Raw genomic sequence first — 26,043 nt, 5'->3', positions numbered from 1 at the left:
TCTATCTCTCTCTCTCTCTCTCTCTCTCGCTCTCTCTCGCTCTCTCTCGCTCTCTCTCGCTCTCTCTCTCGGAAGTCACACAAGGCATTTTTAATGAGTATGTTGCAAAAAAAGCCTGAAACTTTAGAATTGAAGTGAAAAATTAATAATATATATGTTTCTTTCGTTTTTGTTTTTTTTTGACCAGTGGTCAATGAAAGGATGTGCCTAACCTTTAGAAAATGTTAACGTTAACCTCAGGAGGTCAAACTAAATATAGGGGCTGTTTTTTCTCCCTATTCATTTTACATGAGATTCGCAAGTGTTGCTACACTGTTACAGTTGTAAGCAGTGTTATGTCTTTTGTTGTAAGCAGTGTTATGTCTTTGTAAGCCAGTAAAAAGGCTGTGCACAAAATCTAGTCTAAATTATCAGGGTTTTGGAAATTAAATGATTAAAGAATAGTTTCCAGTTGATTTTTTAAAAAATAGAATAAATAAACATAAAAATATAGTTTTTATGATATTATCATCAATTAGGTCAAAATTGCGATGTTGGATTATTTTAATTGTTGGATGCAATCCCAACTTGTCAAGACCAAATTCACAATGAGGGTATAAGGGGGATATTTGATGTGTTTTGAACTAGCTGTATTTAATACCAAAGTCATTTTATCTTAGATAATGGAAATAATTTATCCAACAAAATTAATTGTTTGTTTATTTATTTTTTACATCTGTCATTTTTTAAATAATTACTTTGGGAATTTACCATATTCAATACATGTGCCACAATCAGAAATGCTATTCTAAAGAAATAACAGGATACAGCCAATAATGGAAAGAGAGTCAATTTAGGAATACCAAAGGGGCTTTTGTTTTCATATGGTTCCTATATGACTGCAGACATCTTGCGCCAGAACGCCACCACACACCAGCTTACTGGTGGAGAGGAGACGGTGATGAAGCCAATCAGTATATATGGGGTTGATTAGGAGGCCATGATGGAAAGAGGCCAAGGAGCAAATTTGGCCAGGATACTGGGGTTACACCCCTACTCTTTTTCAAAGGGATTTTTAATGACCACAGAGTGTCAATGATCAAGTAAATTAATAAAAGAGGTGTTGGTGGCTTGGAAGACATGAGTAATATGTTTTATCCATATTGCAACACGAACTGAAGGTAAGCAACAGTAAATTACAGCGAGTTCTATAGCTACAGAACGTGTTGATATCCCTCTTTTCATTTTCTTTTTTGCTGCGTTAAAGATTAAATGGTTTAACTTCTGTTTTGCGCACAGGTGCACTGAGTTTAGGGCAATCGCTTCGTAGCTCTGCTTCAACTGTGCAATACCCTCACGAGGGGGGCGACCAAAATTTCAGACGTAGATGGGCCGAGGTCCAGCCACTACACAGACAATCATGGCGTCCTTTATCTTCCAGATGTTGAATGCCTCACTTAAATGACTTCACTGTTGGCCAGCTTACCTCACTTCAGAGTCTCTACTGGCAGTGTGAATGCAACCAGAAAACTGGCCCTTTGGGAAAAAAGTTCTCAGGGGACACTGGTGGCTAGTTCCTATAACTGACTTCCTGTACCCGGTGCAAAAGCCCCTCAAGTAAACTAAGACACGAAAGCGTGGCGTAATGGAGTCTTATAAATTGAAGTACATAGTCAAAAGGGAGAGAGTAGAAGAAGAGGAAGGAGTCTCATTGAAAGAAAGAGTGGGACAACAAAGGCCTAAGAGGGGGTGGGAAAACCAGGAAGAGACAGAAAGGGGGGGAAAGCATCTTTACATAAATTACAGCATTGCTGACCAGGACAATAGAGCATTGTTCAAGCATGAGAGCGTATACACAGCACAGAGCCTTTGTGTCAAACTTCACAAACCCACCCCTACCCTGATACTGTGTGTGTGCGTGTGTTTGTCTATTGTTCACTTCAAAGAAAGCGTAACAATGTGTCTGTCTTTTTAATTGTTTAAGCTCGATCCTGTAGCTCAAAACAAGGGATCAGTGTGTCCGATCTAAATTCAAGTTGTAGTTTGAGTCTGTATGTGTGTGTGCATACAAGAGCATTTGAGGATGAAACCGAAGAGATAACTACTAAAGAGTCATTCTTTTAAAACAAAGTAGACTTTAATACAGGAAGGACCTTTCAACACTGACCCTCTCATTGGCTGGTTTCCTTTTAGATTGATAACATGGCTCAACTTGAGAAGTTTATGCAGCTTGAGCGTGATTGATTGTCATTAAATCAACAGGACATGGGTCAATGACATGATTTTTTTTATTTATTTAAAATGCATACAAATTTTACATAAAATTCATACGTCGGCTTAAAGATTCCGCTTCTATAATGAGCATGTTTTTCTTTCTGTTTTCAAATTTATGTAACTTTTAACAAATAATATTTTATTATTTCTTAAAAAAATATAATGGACCTAAACTAAAGTGTTACAATATTTGTTATATTTCTAATTCTCACTATTAACTAGTTGCTTATTAGCATGCATATTAATAGGATATAGGCTGTTTACTAGTACTTAAAAAGCACATATTAATGCATTATTCTGCATGACCTTATTCTACATCCCTTAATCCTACCCACTACATACACTTAATATTAATAAGCAGTAATTAGGAGTTTATTGAGCCAAAAGTCATAGTTAATATTTGGTTAATTGTGAGAATTGTACCCTAATCTACAGTGATCAAAAATGATTTAGCAGACAACATTTTTTAAACAGTTTTGTTCAAATCAATGGCATATGGTGCAACCAAAGAAAGAAAACAGGAAACCTAATGATTGTTGAGGCATATGTTTAGTACAAATTCGGAAATATCATGTGATATGCCTCTCCGAAAACTTGATATTTATGAATGAATAATATTATTTTTAAGGTCTAAGGAAACTATATTTGTACTTTTTTTTTCTTGACGATTACGCACGTATTAGAATAATTAATGAATACTTTTCTTGAAAATTATATAAAGGATTTTCAAAACCATATGAAACCAACCTAAACACAAAGATTACATTTTCTAAGAACTTGGCACGTGTGTTTTAAACTAGATTTTTTCTTTTCTTTTGTTTATCATGGACACTCCTATATCATTGACCCCATAGCAAATACTAAGACATTTTTCAATTAAACATCCCACTTACATTTCTATGCTGGTAATATAATTTTAGAAGGCATTAAATTCGCTTAAATAAGAAAAAGAGTAGCCCTTTCGCTAATGGTCTCAGACTTTTGCTTCGAAATCCAGAGTTCTGATGCCATGAATACATACCCATAAGGTACTGCACAAATGCATATGGGGTTCAGAAAACCAAAACACACACTACACACTCACACGCATACAGCCCCGCTGGAGTCAGCCGTTCTCATTATTGTCAATGTGAAATTACTGCGCATGCTAAATGGATGTATCTGCTGTTGTAAGACGTTCAGTTAAAAGCCTTTCTACAATATGAAAATGGTGCTGCTGTGGTGTGTGTTACTGAAATGGCTGTTATGGATTTATGGTTATGATTAAATGTGGAGCCAGAGACGCTCTTTAAAACAACAGACCCACTCAAGCCTGAATTTAAGCGTCTACCTCAGACTTGCTGCTCAGATTCTGGGAACAGATTCATAGCTTTATAGCTGTTATAACATGGCCTGATGCTAATGAGGTATGCATGGCATTATACTACACACGCTGTGTTTCAGAGTGTTCATTTGTGTGTATGTGTACACGTTCATGTACATAAATTCTGTCTGTGTGTACAAGTTAGTCTTACCCTTCTTCATTTACATAGCATGCTAAAACACCAGAACATGCTCTAGCAGCAAGAGTCATCATTTTAAAGCTGCAGTGCCTTATCTTTTCTTCCTTTTTGGTAAAAATTGTTTATATTTTTGCCAAATACATTAAGATGATATGCACTCGTGAGATAAAGGCTCACCAGCAGCCTAATAAAAGCTGTTTTTTTTTACATAGATATGGTCGTCTTATGGTGGCTGACATGTTGAAATCAAACATTTTGGTTTGTGCATATTATCATTGCCACATTTGATGCATTAGAAATATGTACCAATTAATTAAGATATGTTATTTTGTTTATATATAAGACAATAATTAAAATACTTTTTATTTTTATTTTTTATTATTGTATATTTAAACAGGGCTGTTCATCACTATGTTGTCAAGTATAATGACTATTATAGTTTTTGTAGAGTTGGTGATATTTAGAGGAAAAGCGATGAAATGCTGCCGCCCTAATTGGAATCCTGAATATTTTTTTGTCAGATTCATTCTGCGGTTTGAAAAAAAATATAATAAAATAATATCTATAGTCAAAATGCAGTAACTACACATTTTCTCAAAATTGTGTTACAACTAAAATTGGGTCTCTTATGATCTGTCAGACAGGTTCAGCTCAACTTGATGAAAAAATTGACATCAAATGACATCAAAATTCAATCATAAAACTTTCAGGCCGTTTTTTTTTTCTTTCAGATTCAGTGTTGGTGCACACTGCATTTTGAACTACTTTTTCAAAAAGCTTCTTTGACTGCAGTCGAACTACTTTAAATGAGTAGCTTGACAAGCTAAAGTTTTGCGATTTGCCGTAAATGAACATCATTATAAAAACGACTTCCTAAAAGGCTTTAAAAACAGACTCCGAGAACCTTTAATTTGCATTCAAGAACAAAGCAAAAGTGTAGCGTGATATAAATTACACACATTATCAACAACATCCAGAATGTTTCTTATTCAGAACAGCATGTTTTTTTCCTTTTTTTTGTTTTTTTCCTTTTTTTTCTTTTTTTCACTGAGATGTTAGCCTGCGTTTGAGCGGTTTGATGCAACAATGTTGTGGAATTTTGCTCAAAACAAATATATCACACTTGGATCACACTTACGAGATGAGCTGAAAGCAAATATGACCTCCAGGTGTGTAAATAATGTTGTAACGGTGTAATCATGTAAGTTTATGAAGTGTGAATGTTTGCAGCAAGCCCATCTGACTGCATCAGAGTGTCCATCATTTGTGGAACGGCTCACATTCGGCCCTGCCGAGCTCAGCATTAACAAGCCCGTTACAGCTCCTGCTTGCGCTAATGGATTAGACATTCCATCGGAGTCAAGCAGTCTTTTTATGGCCCAGGGTTATGTGTGTATTTGTGTTTTGTGCGAGCAGTCTAAAGCATCGATTTGATGGCAACAAATTTAATTTCTCTTTCCCAGTGTCAAAGACATCAGTCTCCTGTTTTACTCTGTCTCTCTTTCCTTCCAGCACTGTCCTCAGACGATGGACCCCCCCTCCCCTGTATGAAACTACGAGTCACTGTGTGCTGTCCACAAAGTAAGTACAGTCCTCTCTTCACCCCCTAGTTGTTTTTTTGTCCACACTTTTTTTTCCTTGGGAAAAAAAAGCATGTCACCCCCCCACACACACCCTCTCACGCAATCAGACATGCCCCACTCTCTGCACGCAACCGCTCTCTCTTTCCCTCCTTCTCCCTGCCAATACCTTCTGCAGATTTGTCTCTTCTGCTAATGCATTCTCTCTTTCCCTGGATCATCATTCCAACCCCCCCCAACCCCCCCCCCCCCCCCCCCGTCAATTTAATTCTTGCTCTCAGCAACAATGTTTTAAGTGAAGAATAAAATAGTAGAATTAATGTTAAATAATGTGTAGTAATTGTCTTGCTGTAAACTGCAGTCGCCTTCTGTTGTTGGGGAAATAATAAATTTATTTGACGATGACAAATTTTTACATATTTTTACGTTTATACATAAAATATATAAAGCAATGAGCAAAAAACATACTATATGTAGTAGTAGTAGTAGTAGTAGTAGTAGTAGTAGTAGTAATAATAATAAACAAAAATAATAAATTTAAATGATAGTAAACATTTATTATAATAAAACGAAACATTTTTGAAATTAGAATATATATATACACAACACAGACCGTTTATAACAAACATAAATTTTATTGTTGCAGTATAGTTTCTCAAGTTTCAAAGCATTTTTTAAAATATTTATTATAATTTAAGTTATTATAAATTAAATTAAAATATGTATGTTAAATGTTTATATATACAGTGTTTGTTTGTGTATATATATATATGTATATATACAAATATAAATTATAAAGGGGTTTTTTAAATAGGAATTTGTATGCATATTTTTGTAGATTGTAAGTATACTGCAACAAAATCTATTTAAAATTTTATTCTAAAATTAATTATAAATTTCATTTGACATTTTATTGAATGGTATATAATATATTAGTGCTGTCAAAATGATTAATCGCACGGTGTGTGTGTGTGTACTGTACATATACTGTACATATCTATATACATATATACTGTATATACTTGTTTGTGTACACAGACTACTAAATTTATATAAATATAATATATATTCATACACTATGTAAACACAAATTTTATGTTAGATGTGACTAGTATGTATGTATGTATGTATGTGTGTGTATATACGTATACATAATAAACACATACATAGTACATACACACATACATGTGTATATATATAAATACATATACATACATACATATTTGTATATATATTTTTGTGTGTGTATATATATGTATATATATATATATATATATATATATATATATAATTTCCTTTTGTTATAACATTATGTGTGTGTGTCCGTGTGTCCGTGTGTCCGTGTGTGTGTGTGTCCATGTGTGTGTGTGTCCGTGTGTGTGTGTGTCCGTGTGTGTCCTGTGCGTGGAGCAAGGCTGGCTCTCAGACCCCTGCAGTTATGTTGACCTTCCGCTCGGCTTGGCTGATGCGGGATCAGCAGGGAATGCCGCCCAGTAAGAGTGGGAATGGCAGTCCAGTCCGTAAGGCGTCCCGACCCAATTCCACCTCCTGCTTCACACACATGCACATACACGCACACGCACTCAGAAGCTGTCTAACCCAATATCCAAGTCCTGCCCTGGCCCCAAACCTGCCTTCTGGCCTCTCACAGTTTCTCAAACTTTTCATGGAACTATTTGTCCAATTCAGCTGTGAAAAATGTTTTATGTTTCTTACAGGCTAGTTTGACTGGAGATCAATGGCACTGTATTTAAATTTCTCAGTTGCTCAGTTAAGTGGGTAACCATTGCATTTGTTCCACAAAAAGTAAATCAAACAGAAACTCTGTTGTGAAATCAAATTCTTGAAGTCTTTAAGGAGATGCTTTGGTAAATTCTGATTGTTGTATAACCTTCAATGAGAAATATCTAGTTTGCAGTTGGGGCAGAAAATACTTGTGCAATTGATTTGAAATATTTGTATGAGAAATATCTGTAGCAGAGAATGATCTGAGGTGCATTTCAGGAGCAAATATTTGATAAGAGATAATGGAGTTTTTTTGTTGTTTTGAGGCGGCAAAATATTTGACTAAGAAATGACTAACATACTTTTATCCATGGAAGGTGCTCTAATGAATGCGTGGAATGACAACTTTTCTTCCTCGTCTTTGCACATTTTCCTCTTCTCATGCTCCCGCTTCAGATGCTCCATCTCTTTTATCCCTCTCTCTTTCCCTTTCTCTCTATCTATTTCCCTCTTTTTCTGTTCTCCGACCGAAACTAATCCAGACTAAACTGTAGCATCCCAGCTTCTCCCTCCCTCCTTTTTTCTTTCTCCTCCTAGTGTGTAGCCTTTCCTGGAGTGGCACTAATCTTCCCCACTCTGTTTCTTTTAGTCTTTTCCTCCCCTCCCTCATTTTTATGATCTGTCGTTACCAGAGCAAAACTAATCAGAGTCTTATCCACTACACATGCACTGAGTTTTGTCTCTCTTCAAATCTGTCCATTTCTGCAATTCTGCTCATCTTCTTTTCCATCTGTCCCTTGCATCATGTTCCTGAATGATTATAGACACATCTATTTATATACAAATATATTCTACAATTCTTAAGCATTTTGTTTATTAACTGTGATTGACTGGCCAATTAACATAGGTATTCATTCTTGTGTCAGTGGAAAATGCTCATTTTCAATTTTTGAGTGTTTTTGAGTATGTTCAATAGGGTTGTGTGGTATATTGTATAATAAAATATAATTTTCTATAATTTAATAGATAATATTTTGAAAAATATATTATAATTGTTTCTATATAAATCGACTTTGGGGTTGCTCTTATTATTATAAGCAGTTTGCTTTATATCCAACAGCATATTTCATACGGTCTTCATATATTCACTTGTATGAAAACCACCTGTTTTAGTGTTATTTTGTTTTTATTTTTTTAACAATGTATAAATTCGGCCATTTTATCTTTTGTTGTCTAAAATAAGTGTTTTAAATTCAGTAATTTTGTGTGTATATACTAATACACAACATGTGTATACACAACTTGTATTGTTTGTCAACCCTTCCTGGCATCAGCTGGAATGTATTTAAGCTTTATTTTGTGTAAGCCTAAAATGAACGGTAACGCTTTACAACAAGGTTAGTTAGTTTACATTAGTTAGCATGAACTAATAATGAACTGCACATATACAGCATTTATTAATCTTTGTTAATGTTAATTTCAATATTCACTAATACTTTATTAAAAATCTTGTTAACATTGGTTAATGCACTGTGAACTAACAATGTATTTTTATTAACTAACGTTAACAAAGATTAACTAAACCATAAGCAATCCATTTGTAACTGTATTTGTTAATGTTAGTTAATACATTAACTAATGAACCTTATTGTAAAGTGTTACCAAATTAACCTTTAAAATTAACAACTGCACTTATTATCCTTATTTGCTTTCAGATATCTCCGCATTCTCCACCACTTTTCACTTTCAGCCCCTCCGTCTTTTCCACATACCTTCTTGCACACCTTTACAACATTTTCCCCTGCACTGTTTTCCTCTGATCATTTGAATGTAAAGACGAATGAAAGGAGAAGTGTTTGACGGGACTTTGCACCAGGGCATGTTTTGCACAGCTGGTGTTTGTTCCTCCTGGTAGTGCCACGAACCGACTTTGGTTCCTTCCTGTGGCAGGTCTTTTATCTGACAGTCCTCGTTCTACAGAGGGTCCTGTCAGACCCAGGAGCGTTAGCCTCAGAACCAGAGCCGTGAAAACGACACTACAGCAGCTAAACCTCAGTCACGCTGCACCAGCAGCAAGCTGTGTTTAAAGTTTCATTAAGTAGAGCTCGTTTCGCTAGGTCATTTGAGCCTTAATGACCGGGCTCATGGGGAAACAGAGCAAGCTAAGAACAGCACAGAGATCAGTAATACCAGAGAGAGTCGTGGCACGACTACAGATGCAGCGTACTGTCTTTTGGAAGGTTGGTTAACTCCGCAAAATAAGCTTGCAATGAACTGTACGTAAATTTAACTGAATGTAGCACTCCTTGTAGACCATGAAGGATTCTTGCTGTTCATAGAGTGTAACAGTGAAATGTTTCCCCCAGAACAGCAGCAGTGCAGTCTCATGCTCGAAGGATCCCCAATAGCTGCCACTGTGTCGCGGTTAAATCCATCCCCTCGCTCGAATATCAATACTCATAAAATATAGCTTATGATGTTTAAACCTGGATTTTGGTAGCAAGACACAGCACTGAAATCATAAAAGTGCAACCAAAACAACAAACTCGCCAATATTCTGTCTTTATGGAGCGGCGTCTGGTGGAAAACAGCTCCTGGATGCCCTCGTCTTTCATCCTATTCACTTTGCTCCGCTCCTTGCTCTTACTCGGGGCAACTTGTCAAAACATTAATTCTGCTGTTGTTTTTTTCCCCCCTCCTCTCCCTCATTCAGCGTCTTACTCAGTCCTTCTGTCCCCCGCTGTGAAAAACCATTTCAGTCAGTTCTACTTTCTCTCTAATTGATCCCTGTCTTTTTCAACTCTTTTTAACTCGCTCGTTCCTGCTGTGAGCACACCATTTCCTTTTCCAGTTTCTGTCCGTTTCTCAATCTTTTTAATTGTTTTTAAAAGCCGAAACTCTGTCCGTTTTGCACTGCCCACCTCAGTGGATACCTCGTTCTCCCCCTTTTATCCACCTCTCTCGCCTTGTTAGATTTGTCATTCACCAGAGCGTTTTCCCAAAGCGCGAAGAGAAAAAAAAACATTAATTCGGTGCCTTTTACACAAGTGTAGTTTTTCCCTGCAGTGACCGTTATATAGAAAATATAAACGAAAAAATACGGTTACATTTTCGGAATGTCAGCCGTATTTTTCCGTTTCGCCAGAACATATAAAATTGAAGAAATGAATGAAGCAGGGAAGCCTTATTTTTCTTCCTTTTCTCCCTCTCGTCTGTTTTCCATTTCTTGCATCCTTTTCCATGGTCGTTCTCTGCATCATGTCATGGCATCCATGTTTTATGCAAGGAAAGCGCAACTGCAGCCATTTTGAGCTTGAAAACAAAAAACTGCCATTTTGTTGAAGGAAACATTTTATTTAATTTCAGTAAGAGAGAAGAATAAATAGTTTAATCTTTTTGGCACTAATTATCTTTTCTTTTTTTATCTTTTTAGTTTAAATGTTAGGTTCCTCTTCTACTTAAAATGACACATACTGGCAAAGATATTTTATGTACAATTATGTACAATTCCTTATGGTAATTATAAAAGATAAGACAATATTCATAATAATATAATTTCTTAATCATCTTAGTTGTATTTAATGCCTGATTACCTTATAAATGAACGCATATTTTGTATTTTTATTTTATACTTATGATATACATGTTTTATTAGATTTCATTAAATAAGTGTGACTTGTTTATGTTGTCATGCATGGTTTAATTGAGATTCCACTTCAATTCAAAATCAATTTGCACTATTTTTTATGCGTTTTTGTAATATATATTTTTTTAAATTGTTAAAACAATTAGTGATGAATCCTAAACCTTATTTGAAAATAATTTTTCATGCTTTCCAGTATTCTAAGATTTGATGTGGAAACATGATTAAGCCAAACAATGTTTAATTAGTGTTTCATTGTATATGCATTGTTTATAAACAATGTTACCATTTTTTACTTTACTTATAATTTACTATGACTTGATTTTATATGTTTCTATTGTTTTGATGTTAATTCCTAGTCCTTTTCTATGAAGGAAGTTTCCCTTTATCCATCTTTTTTCTAATTTCATGACTGTCTTTATCAGAGGAAGATATATTCAAATGAGTATGTGTAAATGTGTAAAGTTAATATAACTTAAACGAATGTGTGTTACATTAATTTGGTTTCATTTTGTTGTACACGCCGTTTGTATGACCAGATTAACTGAAAGAGTACATGGAATAATTGTACTTTTAATCCTTTTTTATTGTTATCATTTGTCCATTTAAAATTAATTAATTAACTAATGGAGACAAAAGGCTGTTTTGAAAACTTAACCTGAAATGTAAACTTGCACAATCAAAGAATCGCATAAATTTAAATCTAAAATGTTGTCATGTTAATTAAAAAAATAATAATAAAGTTGATATTATGTCTACTACCCATTTGTTTGTACACTTGTCTTCTACTTTCTACTTGCTCTATAGTTTTAGCCGACACATTTCTGTTCCTGCTCTCTCTCTCTCTCTCTCTCTCTCTCTCTCTCTCTCTCTCTCTCTCTCTCTCTCTCTCTCTCTCTCTCTCTCTCTCTCTCTCTCTCTCTCTCTCTCTCTCTCCCTCCATCTTTTCTCCATTATGTTTCTCTCTCTCTCTCTCTATTCATCCATCTTTTCTCCACTATGTTTCTCAGCCTGACCCCTACTGAGAGAGTGACACTCCGACACAAACTCCCTCCCTCCTTCCCACTTTCGTCTCTTTCCTTTTGCCGTCTGACCTTCTTTCAGGCTCTCGCCTTCCCTATGCGTTCTCCCTCTGCTTTTCTCACACTTCCTCCTCTCGTCTTTTCTCTTCTCTGTCTTCTCCTGTGTTTCGCTCCATCACTCTATCTTTGTTGCTTTTGTGGCCCTTCTCTGTTCAGTCTTGTATCTCTTGCTCCTTTTACCCCTCTAAATCTTTCCTTTTCACGGTTCTTTCTCGTTCATCCTTCCAGTCCACTTTTTTGTTTCTTGCAGAATCTTTCATCTCCTTCCTCCATCTTTCTGTGTGCGACCTTTAAGAGAATTTGCATTGAGGATGTATTTTAGGTTGCGCAGCCGTTAGTAATTTTTCAGTATGTTTCTGCCTGAGTAATGGTAAATGTGTCTCTATGTTCGGTTTTCTCCTCATTCGTTTTCAAGAACGATGTTCCAAGTTGTAGTTCTTCACACAAAGAAAAAAAAAATAGTAGAAAGCGCTAACATCTCACATGTCTCTCTCCCTCTCTTTTTATCCTCTAGCAACAGCTGGATCATCAAGACAAGAAGGTTAGTGTTTATTACACACCTTACTTCTCAAGTCCCTTGGTTCTTTGTGTAATATTCAATTACACATTAAAAACAAATGTTATATACTTTTTTTGTAATTTATTTGACATTTTTATAATACTTACATTTTATTTAGCCTATATAATTATATGCATTACAGACTCATAGATTTATATACGGAGTAAGATTTATTTTACAAACATGTGTGTGTATGTGTGTGTGTATATATATATATATATATATATATATATATATATATATATATATATATATATATAAATATATATATATATATATATATAAATTCATGTCCGAGTTATACTTATTCATTGTCATTTTCCTGGTTAAATAAAAATTACTTTACATGACATCAAAAAAGACCAAGAAAAAAAATAAAGCAAATACAATTCTATTTTGTATTTATACATTAACTATGTAATTAATGTTCTGGTTATTAAAACCAAGTATAAATCTTAGTGTTTAAGCATTTTTACATTTATTCCAAATCAATAACTGAAGGCAGTAACAATTTTAAAATAATTCCAAATTATGAGGTGAATTAACAGCTTTTTGTGGTCATATAATTTGTCAAATTTAATTGTATTTTTTGTGTATATTATTTTAAATATTTATTTGTTTTTTATAACCATGGACTGAATCAGCACTGTTTTTATAAATCTAAAACTGCATTCTGGAATGGTGAAGTTAGGAGCATAAAAGGGACCAGATGTGGATGCTAAAATATGCAAAAACTATTTAAAAAAATCCAAACATGGGTTGATACAGATTGATTTACAAAATCTTAGATAGGGGATTTGGTGCTGATATACCAAGCATCCGAAATATTTTTACAAACATATGTGTGTTTAATGTTTATGTATGTATGTGTGTATATTTAAATGTATGTGTTTTTGTTTACTTTTTTGATTTATTATAGCCACAGAGAAACCATCACGCAGCAGTGCTGTCCATCCTGTGACAGTTGGACGACTTTCTCTCCTCCTCATCCCCCTCTTCTTGCCTTATTTCCTCTAATATCTCTTCTTAAAGCATAAAACCTAAAAACAAATGCTCTGTTGCAGCATTTATTCCTCCATAACAGTTTGCATTACAGTAAATGCGTGTTCTACATCTGTGGATTACACACACACACACACACACACATACACACACACACACACACACACACACACACACACACACACACACACACACACAGACTCTCTCTCTTTCTTATACTCCTTTGCTCTGTCATTTTTGTCACGCTATTAATCTCCATCCCTCTGTTTCCTTTCTGGCAGTCTCTCCGTCCTCACAGTGGTCCTTTCTGCTGTCCGCTCTGATAAAAGTTCACTCTGGAACAGAGCGACACTAATCTACCTTCAAAGAGCTTATCTTACTGTTCATTTTCTTTTAATCCATCTGTCTTTACGAGTCAGACATTCCTTTACAAGCCTCTGCTCTCCCCCTCTCCTCTGTCCTACTGTACAACAAACTGAGCCAAAGACGAGGAGGAGGATGAAGCTCCCCGGTCCTGCTGTTTGTACTACTGACTGAAAGATCAGGGACAGAGTGACCATTCATATGTGCGATCACTAACAGATCCAATGATCAATAGCTGGGAAAAAAATATTTTTGTACTTTAATAAAAAAAACACAAAAAAAACATTGAAGCCAAAGCCAGACCACAGCATTTAAAAAAATATTTTGCTGTATTGACTTTATGCAACCTGGCAGAACTCTGGAATTGCCTGGAATATCCTGGATTTTTTTGTATCTTGAAATTCTTTTGAATTTATGTTCGTAATCGTGTGCGATTCATTCTCACATCTGTATATGCTGACTAAGTGACACGTGGAAAACACCAGAAACTAAAGAGCTACTTCCTGTTCATCTTTTGTGGGATGTGTATGGTAAATCACCTCCAAGTATGGACTCTTCTGATTTGTCTGCATGTTTCTTAACTCTCTGCAAGTGTGAAAGCAATTGGATGTTTCATTTGGCACTTAATCAATCACTTTCCTTCTTCCTTTCCCCCCTGCTCACATAATTATTTGTGGGTATGTGAATTATGAAAATGAAAGTGTTCATAATGAGGGAATATGCAAACAGTTTTTGTTTTCAGTTAGTCTGAAATAATGCATCGATTATAGGGTTAACTGTATGCTGAGTATTGTTTAATTTTTGTTTAAATATTTGTATCAGTCTTTTAGGGGGGAGAGGGTTTTTTTTAAGATATTTTATTTGCTAGACTTTTCATTTGAACAGTGAATTATTAGTTTTAGCAGGAAGATAAGAAACACTATTCTTTAGATGCTTGTATTCAGGATAAAAAATTGGTATTTAAAGAGATCAAGAAAAATAGCCCAAAATAAGAAAAACAGAAAATGTTTATTTAAATAATTTTTCAAATGCATAATTTTTTGTTTCTTTGTTTTTTTAAATAACTGTTTAAAATTAATATTTTTAGCTTGTAATTCGGTTCTAATAGTGAAGCAATTTTGCCCCCTTTTTAAGTTCCAGAATCTAAATGCATATCCTGTGTGAATGAGAAATATTTTGTTTCTGTTTCTCCCTCTCATTTCTGATGTGTTTTTGTTCATTTTAGATTTTCAGAAGCAAATACGGTTTGCCAAAACAGAACAATCAGTTTACATATTTTTTTTTGTTTGTTTCTTTGTTTTACATGGTATGTAGGTATGTTGTTTCTTTGTAATTTGAATGTTTCACATTTTTGTGAACTGGTCAGCTTCTTCTGTGAAGAACTTTTGTCAGCCATTTTTCTATGGAAAAATGAGCTACAGAAATAAATAATAATGCTTTTCAAACATTACAGTCTCTGTTTTTTAGAGTGTACATTCCAGTTATTTGAAGATGATCTGGAGACAGTTATATGAGAACTAGTTTAGGAAACTCAGCTACTGTTTATTAAAAATATATATATAATAATTGTGTAGCAACATATTTTTTTTTTAGGAATTTAAAATAATTCTCATAATTTTAAGAATGGAATTATTATTTTTATCCTTTGAGGGAGCAGATTCATTTCAGTGATTAACATGTTATATATTTATACCTTAAATTGAAAAATGTATCATTTTAATTATTTTACAACTAAAATATTTTTGACATTCAGTGCATATCAGGTCTGTTCGTCTCCTCTAGATGGCATCTGTTCCTCACTGAGCCACAGAAACTCTGTTTATGAAACTCTGTTTATGAATAGTCACAGAGAAGAGAAGGTGTGTTATGAGTCACCATGAATCATTCTCGCAAGATCCATCGGAACAACAAAAAAAACACTGTCAAGACCAGAGGCAATGTTTTACCCAGTCATGATATGCATAGGTATCTTTAAGTAAAAGGTAAAAAAATTAATAGTGTAACTGATTATCATCATCATCATTGAAGCAAAATGTTAAACTTTAAAAATTAGAAGCATAAATAAAATCTTCAGTGTTATCTCTAAAGGCATACCTTTGGCTTTTTGTCTCTCAGGACCTCATTCCACCCAAACTAACACTACTTTTTGGAGTCCCCACATCTTTATTATTACTAAACCTTTCTTTTATGAATACACGGTAAAAAAAAGAAAAAAGAAAGAAAGAAAGAAAGACAGAAAAAAAAGTTGCTGCCTTAAATTAGGTACAATAAACTTGGATGTTTAAGTAATTTCAACTTAAATTAAACTGACTAAAATTAGTTGAAAATTATTTAAAAAGTTGTAAATTGCTTAACTTATTTTGATGTGTTAAAACATGTCAACTTATTGATCATATCATTTTTTACAGTGTAGTGTTGAACTGTTGTAATAAAAACGTACTACAGTGTGTGCAGTTACAGATCTCCATGCTTATTAATATAATTAATATTAAGATATAATTTAAGGTTAAACAATTGCTTTAAACATCGGTTGTGTGTTTTGTGGTTATGGGTCAATGTCTAAGGTGGACTAAGATGGTAAAAATTTGAAATCTTTTAAAAACAAGTTCTAGAAATGTAATTTTCACATTCATTTCAGTTTCATAATTAAAAAAAAAAGGATCTATGAAACTTTTGATTTACAGTACTGACCCTAATAATATAACCATCAAATAAAATCACTGAAAACACTTTTCAAAAAGATTTGAATGCAGTGCTATGAAAGTGATTTTTATGCTGAATGTCATTAGATCCTGTTCACAATCACATTAGGACAATAAATGCAACTAAATGCAACCAAAATGTTAGTTTATGGACAGATAAGATTCATCCATGTATTTCTTGGCAAACATGTGACAATCTTGTGTTTTTCTTGGTGAGCAATGGTTTTTAGAAGTATCCTGATTTCTGTGGCTCCTTTCCTTGTAAAGTTGTGGTCAGAATTATTGGCACCCAAAATGTTTTTAGAATAAAAATACCTATAAGATCTTTTCTCGCTAATGCATCAAGATTGCAGATCATTAGAATGAAGTGTCAGACCCAGCCTCAGTCAGATCTACAGTAGCTGGCTTCGACCTTCGTCCCCAACACAGTGTTTGTTTTAATATCCAAAATAATCAGTAATCACCACAATAAAACACAATAATCACTGTGGTAACAATTTATAAAAAAGGGAACAAGGCCTCCAGAAAAATTGTATGGGGTGGCCAGAGGGGGCCAGTAAAACCCTGGGAAATGTTTTAGGCGTACCCTATTTGCATATCAGTCTCATGAGCGGCTATACATAAAAGCGCACGACGAATGAGTGAACAAATATAATTAAATAATACATCTGAAGTCTCGCACATTCACAGAATTTACTTCAGTGTTGAAAAATAAGGTGGATTGAATAATCTATTCTCAATGTGAGTTTGTGAGATGATCAGCACATATTCAACAAGTTTCATTCCAAATCAAATGCAATAGACAGTTTCTGCTTCACAACACATCCAGAAAAAAACTTGTGGGGACAACACACCACATAATTTAAGAGTAAAGTCCCGTACCAAGAACGATTAAAGATGACTATAACGATATTAGCGTATGGGCTACGCCAGCACACGATATTAAGCATTAGTTTAGGTAATCTGCCGCTTTAAATGCGTGCGCTCTTAAAGCAGAATATATTCTGATTGGCTTTCAATGTTTGTATCATTCATCAAATGGGGAAAAAAGAATTGTTGTGTTGTGAACTCTGCTATATATAACGATTTTTAGAACTGTTTTTATTATTATCATTATTATTTTGGCATTGGTGTGATCAGGCCTTAGATGAATAATACAAAAATTACAACAATAATGCAAAAGTAGCCTACATAAATTAGAAAATAAGGTTAAAAAAAGTCATGTGAGACAAGCTTTTTTCCTCTTTTAGTAAGCAATAGTTAGTAGGCCTACTAGCCGTATTTAAGAAGACATAGCCTACTGTAGGCTATTTTTTTATTACATTGATATATATATATATATATATATATATATATATATATATAACCTCTCAAAACATATATATATATATATATATATATATATATATATATATATATATATATATGTATATATATATATATATCTTTGTAATATATCAATAATATCCCTTTACCATTTTTTTGCGGCTCATACGGGATGGCATCTGTGGCCTAGTTGATTTCCAGAGTCGGAGAATGGAATTTCAACTCATCCATCAGTTTTAAAAAAAATGAAATAACTGCACATAATGTATAAACTGCACATAAGTACACTGTTGTAATAAAATGTACATAATGTAATAATTTTCTCAAAACTTAAAAAAAATCTTGAGCTCATAATGTAATAAGTTTTACATTATGAGAAATGTATTGCATTATAAACTCACCCAAACAGTCATGTTGTCATTAGCTTTTCTTTCAACATAAAAAATAGTAGTATAGATTTAATATTAGTATTAATCATTTTTTTAATCTAAATCCTGTCTTAAACTAGCCTACTTGTGAAATGCAACAAAAATGTTCATGCAATTATTATGAAAATTATGATTATTGTTATATTTTAATTAAACATGCAGTAAAGCATTGGTATTACTTTACAGTACATTTAAAAAAAAATCTAAATCCAGTCTTAACCTGCCTACTCAATTACAATATTATACTATTACTACTAATATTACTACTACTACTTATATACATAAGGTATATGCATATTAAATGACAACCAGTATTAAATACCAACACTGTATGCATACATTTCTTCACTTTAATATATGTTAAAGCAAAATAAAGCCTGAATGTACAATGTACAATATACAGTACAACACTAGAATCATACAGTGGATATAAAAAGTACACACCCCTCTTAAAACAGTTTGGTTTTGTGATGTAAAAAAGAAAGAAAAATATGTGAAATCAGAACTTTTGCACTTTAATGTGAAATTACAATGTATGCAATGCCACTAATACATGTTTATAGAATATAAAAAAGTTTTTTAGACTTTTAAATGACTAACCCCCTGGTTTCACAGACGGGGCTCAAGCTAGTTCAAGACTAAAATGCATGATTTTTCCATTTTAACTGGAAGCAACTTGCTGACATACATAATCACTGCCATTGTTTTGTCTCAAAATTCACACCAGTAATGTTTTTTTTCTAAGGCACGTTTATAAAAAGCTACTTAAATGCCCTAATTGAACTAATCACTGCTTAAATAAGCCCGTCCGAAACCAGGCCTTAATGTAATAGCTTATTTTACATCTATTATTACATTTTGTGTTCATATTTATTACACTGAAAGATTAATTGAATACATCGATTCACTTATGTGCTGATATTATCTTATTAACTGTGATTACATTATAATTTGCTAAAGTGTGTTCATAATGTAATACATTTCTCATTCAATAACCTATGACATTATGTGAAAAAAGCTTTATTACATTGAAATCGTTATTACATTGAGCTCAAGATTATATTACATTTTGTCAAAAATTATTACATTACAAACATTTTCTTAAATTAATAATATAATGCCTATTACATTATGTGCAGTTATTACATTATGCTTAGTTATTACATTGAGTTACAAGCTACAAGCTTGTTTAATAATTTGAGCCTTTGGCAGTCTGATATAGATATTCAGAAAGACACTGCAAGACCTTGTGTTCTTTTGCATGGTTATATACATTAACTAGAGTGAATTTCTGAGACAAAATGAAAGTAACCCAGGTTTTTTTTAAGCATATAGTAATTTGCATCCTAACCATTAATACCATGTTTCATCTCACTTCATTTCTGTTCTGGAAGATTATATAACATTAAATCGTCAGGCATGTTTCATGCAAAACATTACTCACAGATATACCCTTTTATGAGTTTGAATACTTTCTCCTTTTCCAAACTGGTCCTACTTTTGGTAAAAGAGAAATCCCTGATTGCAATTGAAATTTGTTAATGTTTCGCTTTAGAATGGGATACTGGTTATTATTCATGTAGATAGTAATGCATTTTCTATGATGGCATACATCGACCACAGATTCTTTCAAATCTTTCTTTAGGACACAGGCTAGGTGTTTCAGGGCCATTGTCAGAAGAGTTGGTGTAAGTGGGGAGCCTTCTCTAAGCTCTTTATACTGGCCTGTGCTTGGAAGCAGCTTTTCCACAATCTTGAAATCGCGTGGGGGTGATGGATGGATGGGCTTCAGAGATTTCAAAGCTTGTGTTAAAAAAACCCTTTTGATGTTTTTGGGAATTCTGCGAAAGCTAACAATGATGAAGAGTTTGCAATTCATTTTCGTTGTTTTGCTTTTAAATGAGGGCTGAAGAAATTTTTCCACCCGCCTAAGAAGTATTGTGGCAAGTATCATGTACTCTCCTCTAAAGTGGTACCTTCCGTTTACTTTCACACTGTCAGTGAAGCCCTTTGGAATTCCTTCTCTAATCATTTGGTTAAAAAACTCTCTAAGTTCTAGTGATTTTTGCTCTTTGTTAATCTTCAATGTTTGCACATTTTCTCCAAGTGGGGTTTCATATTCTATAAGCGACATTAACGCTTTCAAAACTTCAGCTTCACAGATTTCACCTGGTCTCCTCTTATAAGGCCTCTTTTTAGTGACCGTACTCTTTAGGCCACTAGAACATGCTGTCAGGTCATTTGAGAGAACCGTTGAAGAGTTATCCGGTTCTGGCAAACACAGACTCAGAACTACAGGTTGGTGATCTGAAATATAATGCCTTTGAACCTTTGAGATTTCACAACTCTCAGCAAGCCACATGTCATTCCGTGACATGAAGACCATGTCTAGTCTTGATGCACCCCTCTTCTTTGTTTTCTTCTGACCCAATGTTTTTTTGATTTGGTGTTTGGATGTTTTCCATGGAAAACGAGTGAATGAATCTCTCTCGTAAGGATTGTTTTGTCCCCAGACGTCCACAAGCATTAAAGATGAGATGAATTCCTCGAGATAAGGTCTAAGGGGCTCTGTATTTCCGGTCGGAAACTCCCGGTCAAGATCTGTGTTTAGAACAGTATTGAAATCTCCTGCAACTATCAAGACACCTTTGGCAGTCTGATATAGATATTCAGAAAGACACTGCAAGACCTTGTGTTCTTTTGCATGGTTATATACATTAACTAGAGTGAAGCATTTACCGTATAATTTGCAGATAAGTACAATGTAGCTGCCTGCAGGGTCCACATCATGTTTTATATAATCAAAAGGCAAATCATTTTTTTATCAATATCGCGACACCTTTACTACGCGGATGATGAACACTGTAAAAAGCTTTCCAACCGCGAATGTCTTCAACATGTCTGACATTATTGATACCTATATGTGTCTCTTGAAGAAATGCAACAGCTGCTTGTAGTTCATTCAGCATCTGACCAATCATTTCTTTTTTCTGTTGGACATCAGCAGTGTCTCTAATTCCACAAGTGTTCCATGTGATAAGTTTCAAAGATCCGGCCATAGTCTAGATGAATAAAATTAAATAAAAAAAGGACAGTTCTTTGTTAAATTTACATATACCAGATTGAAGCATTTCTCATAGTATTTAATCTGAAATATAATTTCCAACCTGCATGTTTGTAACATGTTCAGCATTTTTTCTCATTTTAAATGCATCTCTTGAATAAATTGTTTAATAAGTATATTTTTAATTTTTTTTTTCATGAGTGTTTGATGTGACAAAATTCATCAAAAAAAGTTTTTTCCATGCATTCTCACCAGTCAGCTGCTATATGAATAGAATTTTTTTTTAAACTCACTAAAAGTAAAACTTGATATTAAAAGTTCACAATAAACAGTTAATTTCAGCACTATACTGTCCAATGCGCTGTTTTCCCATTTGAGACGATAAAAATGTAAACTAATCTTTTATAATAATTGAAGCTTCGGAAGTACAGATCATTTTAAACCAGTTTTAACAGTTTGGGTATGGTTTTCAATTTTACCTCAATTATCAAACTAATTCTAGATATTCTATATCATCTCTATTAATGAGACTATAAATAAACAAAATATAAAACAGTATTATCAAACTCACCTTTTTGATGGTTGGAGGTGGTGAGAAACTCAAAATTATTTTTTGAAGGATGATGTTGTTCAATGTCATTTGTTGTCAAGAGTCAGTAATTTTTCATTCTCATTCACCTTTTTATATGAGTATCTGTTGCCACTCCTTGATGAAAGAACATGAGTCATTCTTAAATGTGATCTTGATAAAGGTAAAAGGTGTGACGCTTTGAAATTCTGCATCATGGTTCGAAAGTGTGGACACCTGCTTCTTAATAATATATTCCAGTAATTAAGACACAGAGAGATTGATAGAGAGAATGTGTTGTAAATGATTACAGAATTTTTATTTTTGGGTGAACTTTCCTTTCACAGGGTCTTACAGTTAAATAGTGTTTTTTTTTTCTAGCTTTAGCAGAGTTGAAATCCTTTATTATATCATTAAAATCCATTAAAATCCAGTCACTGTCTTAATAAGCGAGAGTCATTCATTCAACCGATTTGTTCAAACGGCTGTTTGATTCAACGACGAAGCAAACGAGGAGTCATTTAATCATTCGAACCCATTCATTCAAAACGCGGATTGTTCAGTAACGAATCACCACTATCAGTTTTAGAGATTGTTTCTGCTGTGGTTTGGTTTCATTTTGGAATTTTCATCGGCGAAGTGACGATAAACCAAAACCTAACTCTCAATGTTAACTTATTGGTCAACTCATGTATTGTTGCATAACATATCACATTAGCAATTGTGGTGATATTTGGGGAAAACTGCGCTTTTACTTGTGATATATTTATTTTATATTATGTAATAAGACAAAAAATCATTGGGGCAAAAATGCCCATGTAGACCTTGGATATTGAACCTTGATGTTCGTCAAAAAAACAGTAATTCGGCCTGGGATTTTTACACGGGTGAGTGGTGGGAGAAAAAACACTGACATTCTGGATTCAGACTGCAATAAAATCAATGAATATTAAAAATACCTTACGACTCCACGAGAAACAATTACCATACAAATAGTGCTTCACTCATTAACTTACTTCAGCTAGCCTACTTGTTTACCTTCTTCGACGTATAAAACACGCAGATCGCTGACGACGCAGGAGGGTGAAGCTAACTGTGGGCTGCTGTCGCTGCACTCGGGGTCTTCCACGGGCACGGATGAAAGTGAACCAAAGTATTTAGTTAGTTTAGGAATTTTTGCATCCCTTTTCTGTCTTTCAAGTTTGTTTTTCCTTTTTTGTGCATCACTATCACTTTTTTTCATAATTTTTGCACTAGCGACAGCGAGCGATTTATACCCATGTTCTACATGGAAGCATAACAAAAAGAGGCGTTTCCCAACGTCATGGCGCAAATTGTAGCGTTAGTTTGATTGGGCGGTGAATTATATCAGTCAGGCACATTTTCCAATAACTCCTTGTTATTTTATTATACACAAATCAACCACCTATGATTTGACAATCTCATTTCCTCCAGCCAATAACGGGCGCCCTAATCCCGCGGGCACTGGGGCTTCAGCCCCACCTGTTAATCCGGTCCTGGGTGCAGCTGAACAAGGGCGGGGCTGATTGGATTTATCGCATGGATATAAACTGTGTGGAAGGCTTGTTCGTTGAGTTCCCCCTCCTGCTTCATGCTGTTGTAGGTTGTGAGTGAATGGGTTTTGCCTAAAACCACCCGTGTTATAGCCGGTTGGCTGTCGTGTGCGCTGCTTGTGAGCAGCGTCCCCACTGTCAGCGGTAGGCTATAGGCCGGTGTTGTGCCGAATTTCGACTCCCAGCCAAATTATTACCCCCCTCGTTGAAGTCAGTATCTGATTGCCTAATCCTAACCCCACCCCTAATCCTAACCCCTCCCCCACAACTAATCCTAAACCTACCAATACTAGGGGTAATAATTTGGCGGGGGGTCGAAAATAGGCACAGCACCGGCAATTGTGACATCCTGCAACCATTTTACTCAGACTGTTTGAGAGGCCAGAGGCCCCTTTGTTTTACTTTTCACTTTTTTTCTCCTGTTTACTAGCGTGAGGTAAGATTTAAGACTATGTTTTTTTTATGTCTTAATCCAGGAAAGTCGTCTAAAACTAAGTCAGAAAATCCGTTTTTTTGTTGTTTTGGGGCAGATTTAACCCTCTCAATTTGTATGTTTTCTTTGGAGAAACAAATGGAGTCTTACCGAGATCATTAGGATCATTACTCAGATCATTAGGATCACATCGGCTAGAAATACCAAGGGTTCACTCTAAGCATGGCGAGTCTGCTTTTAGCTACTATGCCAGCCGCAGCTGGAACCAGCTTCCAGAAGAGATCAGATGTGCTCCTACAGTAGTCACATTCAAATCCAGACTCAAAACACATCTGTTTAGCTGTGCATTTACTGAATGAGCACTGTGCCACTGTTCGTCCGACTGTTTGCACTGTATTTTATTTTATGTTTTAATTATTCTGATTTCATTTGATTATTTCTGTATTTTATCTTTTATTCTAAACTGTTTTAATTATTCTGATTTCTTTTGATTATTTTAATTTCTTCTATGTAAAGCACTTTGAATTACCATTGTGTATGAAATGTGCTATATAAATAAACTTGCCTTGCCTTGCCTTGCCTTACCCCTACATGTACAAAAATAAACATTGGCTTTTCCTTGATCACTTTGTTGCGTTGTGGAGTGTTTACGGGAGCAGGAGACGATACTCCGGGCGTCGCCTTTTGTGTTGCTCATATGTTAGTGCCTGTGGCACATAACAATAGCCTACATTTAGAGACTATAGGTGATACAAAATCCAGGAAATAATTAAGACTCTTGTTTCTCTCCCACCAACACACAAATGAGCAGGTAAATATGAACCACACCCATGTGATGATGTGACCATGTGAACAAAATGGGGGAGACCGGGTATGGTTGTATTAGGGGGAGATTTGTAACACCAGCATTTCCACCACTTAGGGATAAAATAGGAGTCATGTGATCATTTCAGTATTTACCTACTCCCTCCCTGATACCGCATGGTGGTTGACAAGTCTGGAAACTGAGAGATTCTGAATTTATAGAGAAAAAAAAAATTATTTTGAGGTAAGAAAGTACATTTTTTTGACCAAGACTATATTTTGTCTAGTATCTAAATTATTGCAGATAAAATAGTTTGACTTATTATTAGATTGAAATGTAGTTTCTTAGGTAACATGTGATGCAGTTTCCCCCTGCTCATTTCAAAGTATGCCAATACAGCTAGCTAAACAGTGACTGACAGGGGTAGGGTGGGTTGCAACACTTCTTGAAAAAGTTACAACCATCCCCTATCATACAACTGATTGATTTTAATATTTTTAGAGAATACCGTTTTTGCGTTTTTAAATGTGACGTGACATATAGCTAGCGCCTTGCGGCACGTGTACCGATAGCCTCATTAGCTCTGTTGTGATATTCTTGTAGTGGATTTAATTGGTGCCATTTGAAGTGAACACATGTGGGTAATTTGTATACAACTTTGAGCACTCTAGCTACAAAATTCAGTGAGTTATAGTTACTGAAGCAAAAAGTGTTACAAACATACCTGGTCTCTCCCTATTCTAAATAACTAAACACACACTTTTGCTTCTGCAAGAAGAAAATTTTTGCGCACAAAAAGTACTCTTGTCGTTTGATAAACTTAAGATTGAGCCACTGTAGTCACTTGGGACTATTTTAATGATGTCTTTAATAACTTTTCGGGGCCTGCAAGTTCAATCCCTGAAGAAGCCTATACGTAGACTATGGAGGAGTGATCCAGCTCTCAGATTTCATCAAAAATATCTTAATTTGTGTTCCGAAGATGAACAAAAGTCTTACGGGGTTGGAACAACATGAGGGTAAGTAAATACTGACAGAATTTTCATTTATGGGTGAACTATCCCTTTAATGGTTTTATTTTGGTCCATCTACACATCTACAGTGATATGATTACGATACTATGTTAAAATTGCTGAACACCAAAATATGGAACACATATAATTGTTTCTGACCATGTCAATTTGGCCCACTTTAACCCCTGTGCACCCACGCGACTTTTCTGGACGCGGAGGCGCGCATCGACACAGGCTCCATCTGTGTGTCCTGCTCCCTCGTGGCGATTAAAAAATCATAACAAACGAATTTGAAATTGAGGGGGGACACAAACGGATTTTGAAAAGTAGGATGGATATGTCCCACTTGTCCTCAGTGGATATTACGCCCCTGTACAGAAATACTAAATTACTTTTTCAGGCTTGAATAGATTATTTCAAT

General features: G+C 34.7%; 2 protein-coding genes across 3 annotated transcripts in view; one reads left to right on the top strand and one right to left on the bottom strand.

The window, feature by feature from the left end:
* Positions 1–15,156, top strand: part of efna4 (ephrin A4) — a 50,073-nt gene extending 34,917 nt beyond the window's left edge. The window contains exons 3-5 of the mRNA XM_077211233.1: positions 5,268–5,336; positions 12,300–12,326; positions 13,264–15,156. Coding sequence (XP_077067348.1) covers positions 5,268–5,336; positions 12,300–12,326; positions 13,264–13,361 — 194 coding nt within the window. The 3' untranslated portion in view covers positions 13,362–15,156. The remainder of the gene's footprint in view (positions 1–5,267; positions 5,337–12,299; positions 12,327–13,263) is intronic.
* Positions 15,157–18,497: 3,341 nt separating this feature from the next.
* LOC143713984 (uncharacterized) lies at positions 18,498–21,884 on the bottom strand. 2 transcript variants are annotated; one of them, XR_013195372.1, is made up of 3 exons: positions 21,801–21,884; positions 19,445–21,227; positions 18,498–19,368 (listed from the first exon to the last, which is right to left on the bottom strand). XR_013195372.1 is itself a non-coding variant. In XM_077204906.1 (2 exons), the coding sequence occupies exon 1, from the start codon at positions 20,690–20,692 to the stop codon at positions 19,622–19,624; it is 1,071 nt and encodes a 356-aa protein (XP_077061021.1). In that variant the 5' UTR covers positions 20,693–20,969; the 3' UTR covers positions 19,173–19,368; positions 19,445–19,621. The 2 variants fall into 2 exon arrangements, 1 of the variants encoding a protein (XP_077061021.1); XM_077204906.1 differs by lacking the exon at positions 21,801–21,884 and having other exon boundaries at positions 19,173–19,368; positions 19,445–20,969.
* Positions 21,885–26,043: the final 4,159 nt, after the last annotated feature.

Source organism: Siphateles boraxobius, unplaced genomic scaffold, assembly GCF_051911475.1.
Source record: "Siphateles boraxobius isolate OS27281-9 unplaced genomic scaffold, OSU_SipBor_1 12, whole genome shotgun sequence".
NCBI classification, from domain to species: domain Eukaryota; kingdom Metazoa; phylum Chordata; class Actinopteri; order Cypriniformes; family Leuciscidae; genus Siphateles; species Siphateles boraxobius.
The sequence above is the reverse complement of the archived record's forward strand: the minus strand, read 5'-3'. Positions and strand labels throughout refer to the sequence as shown.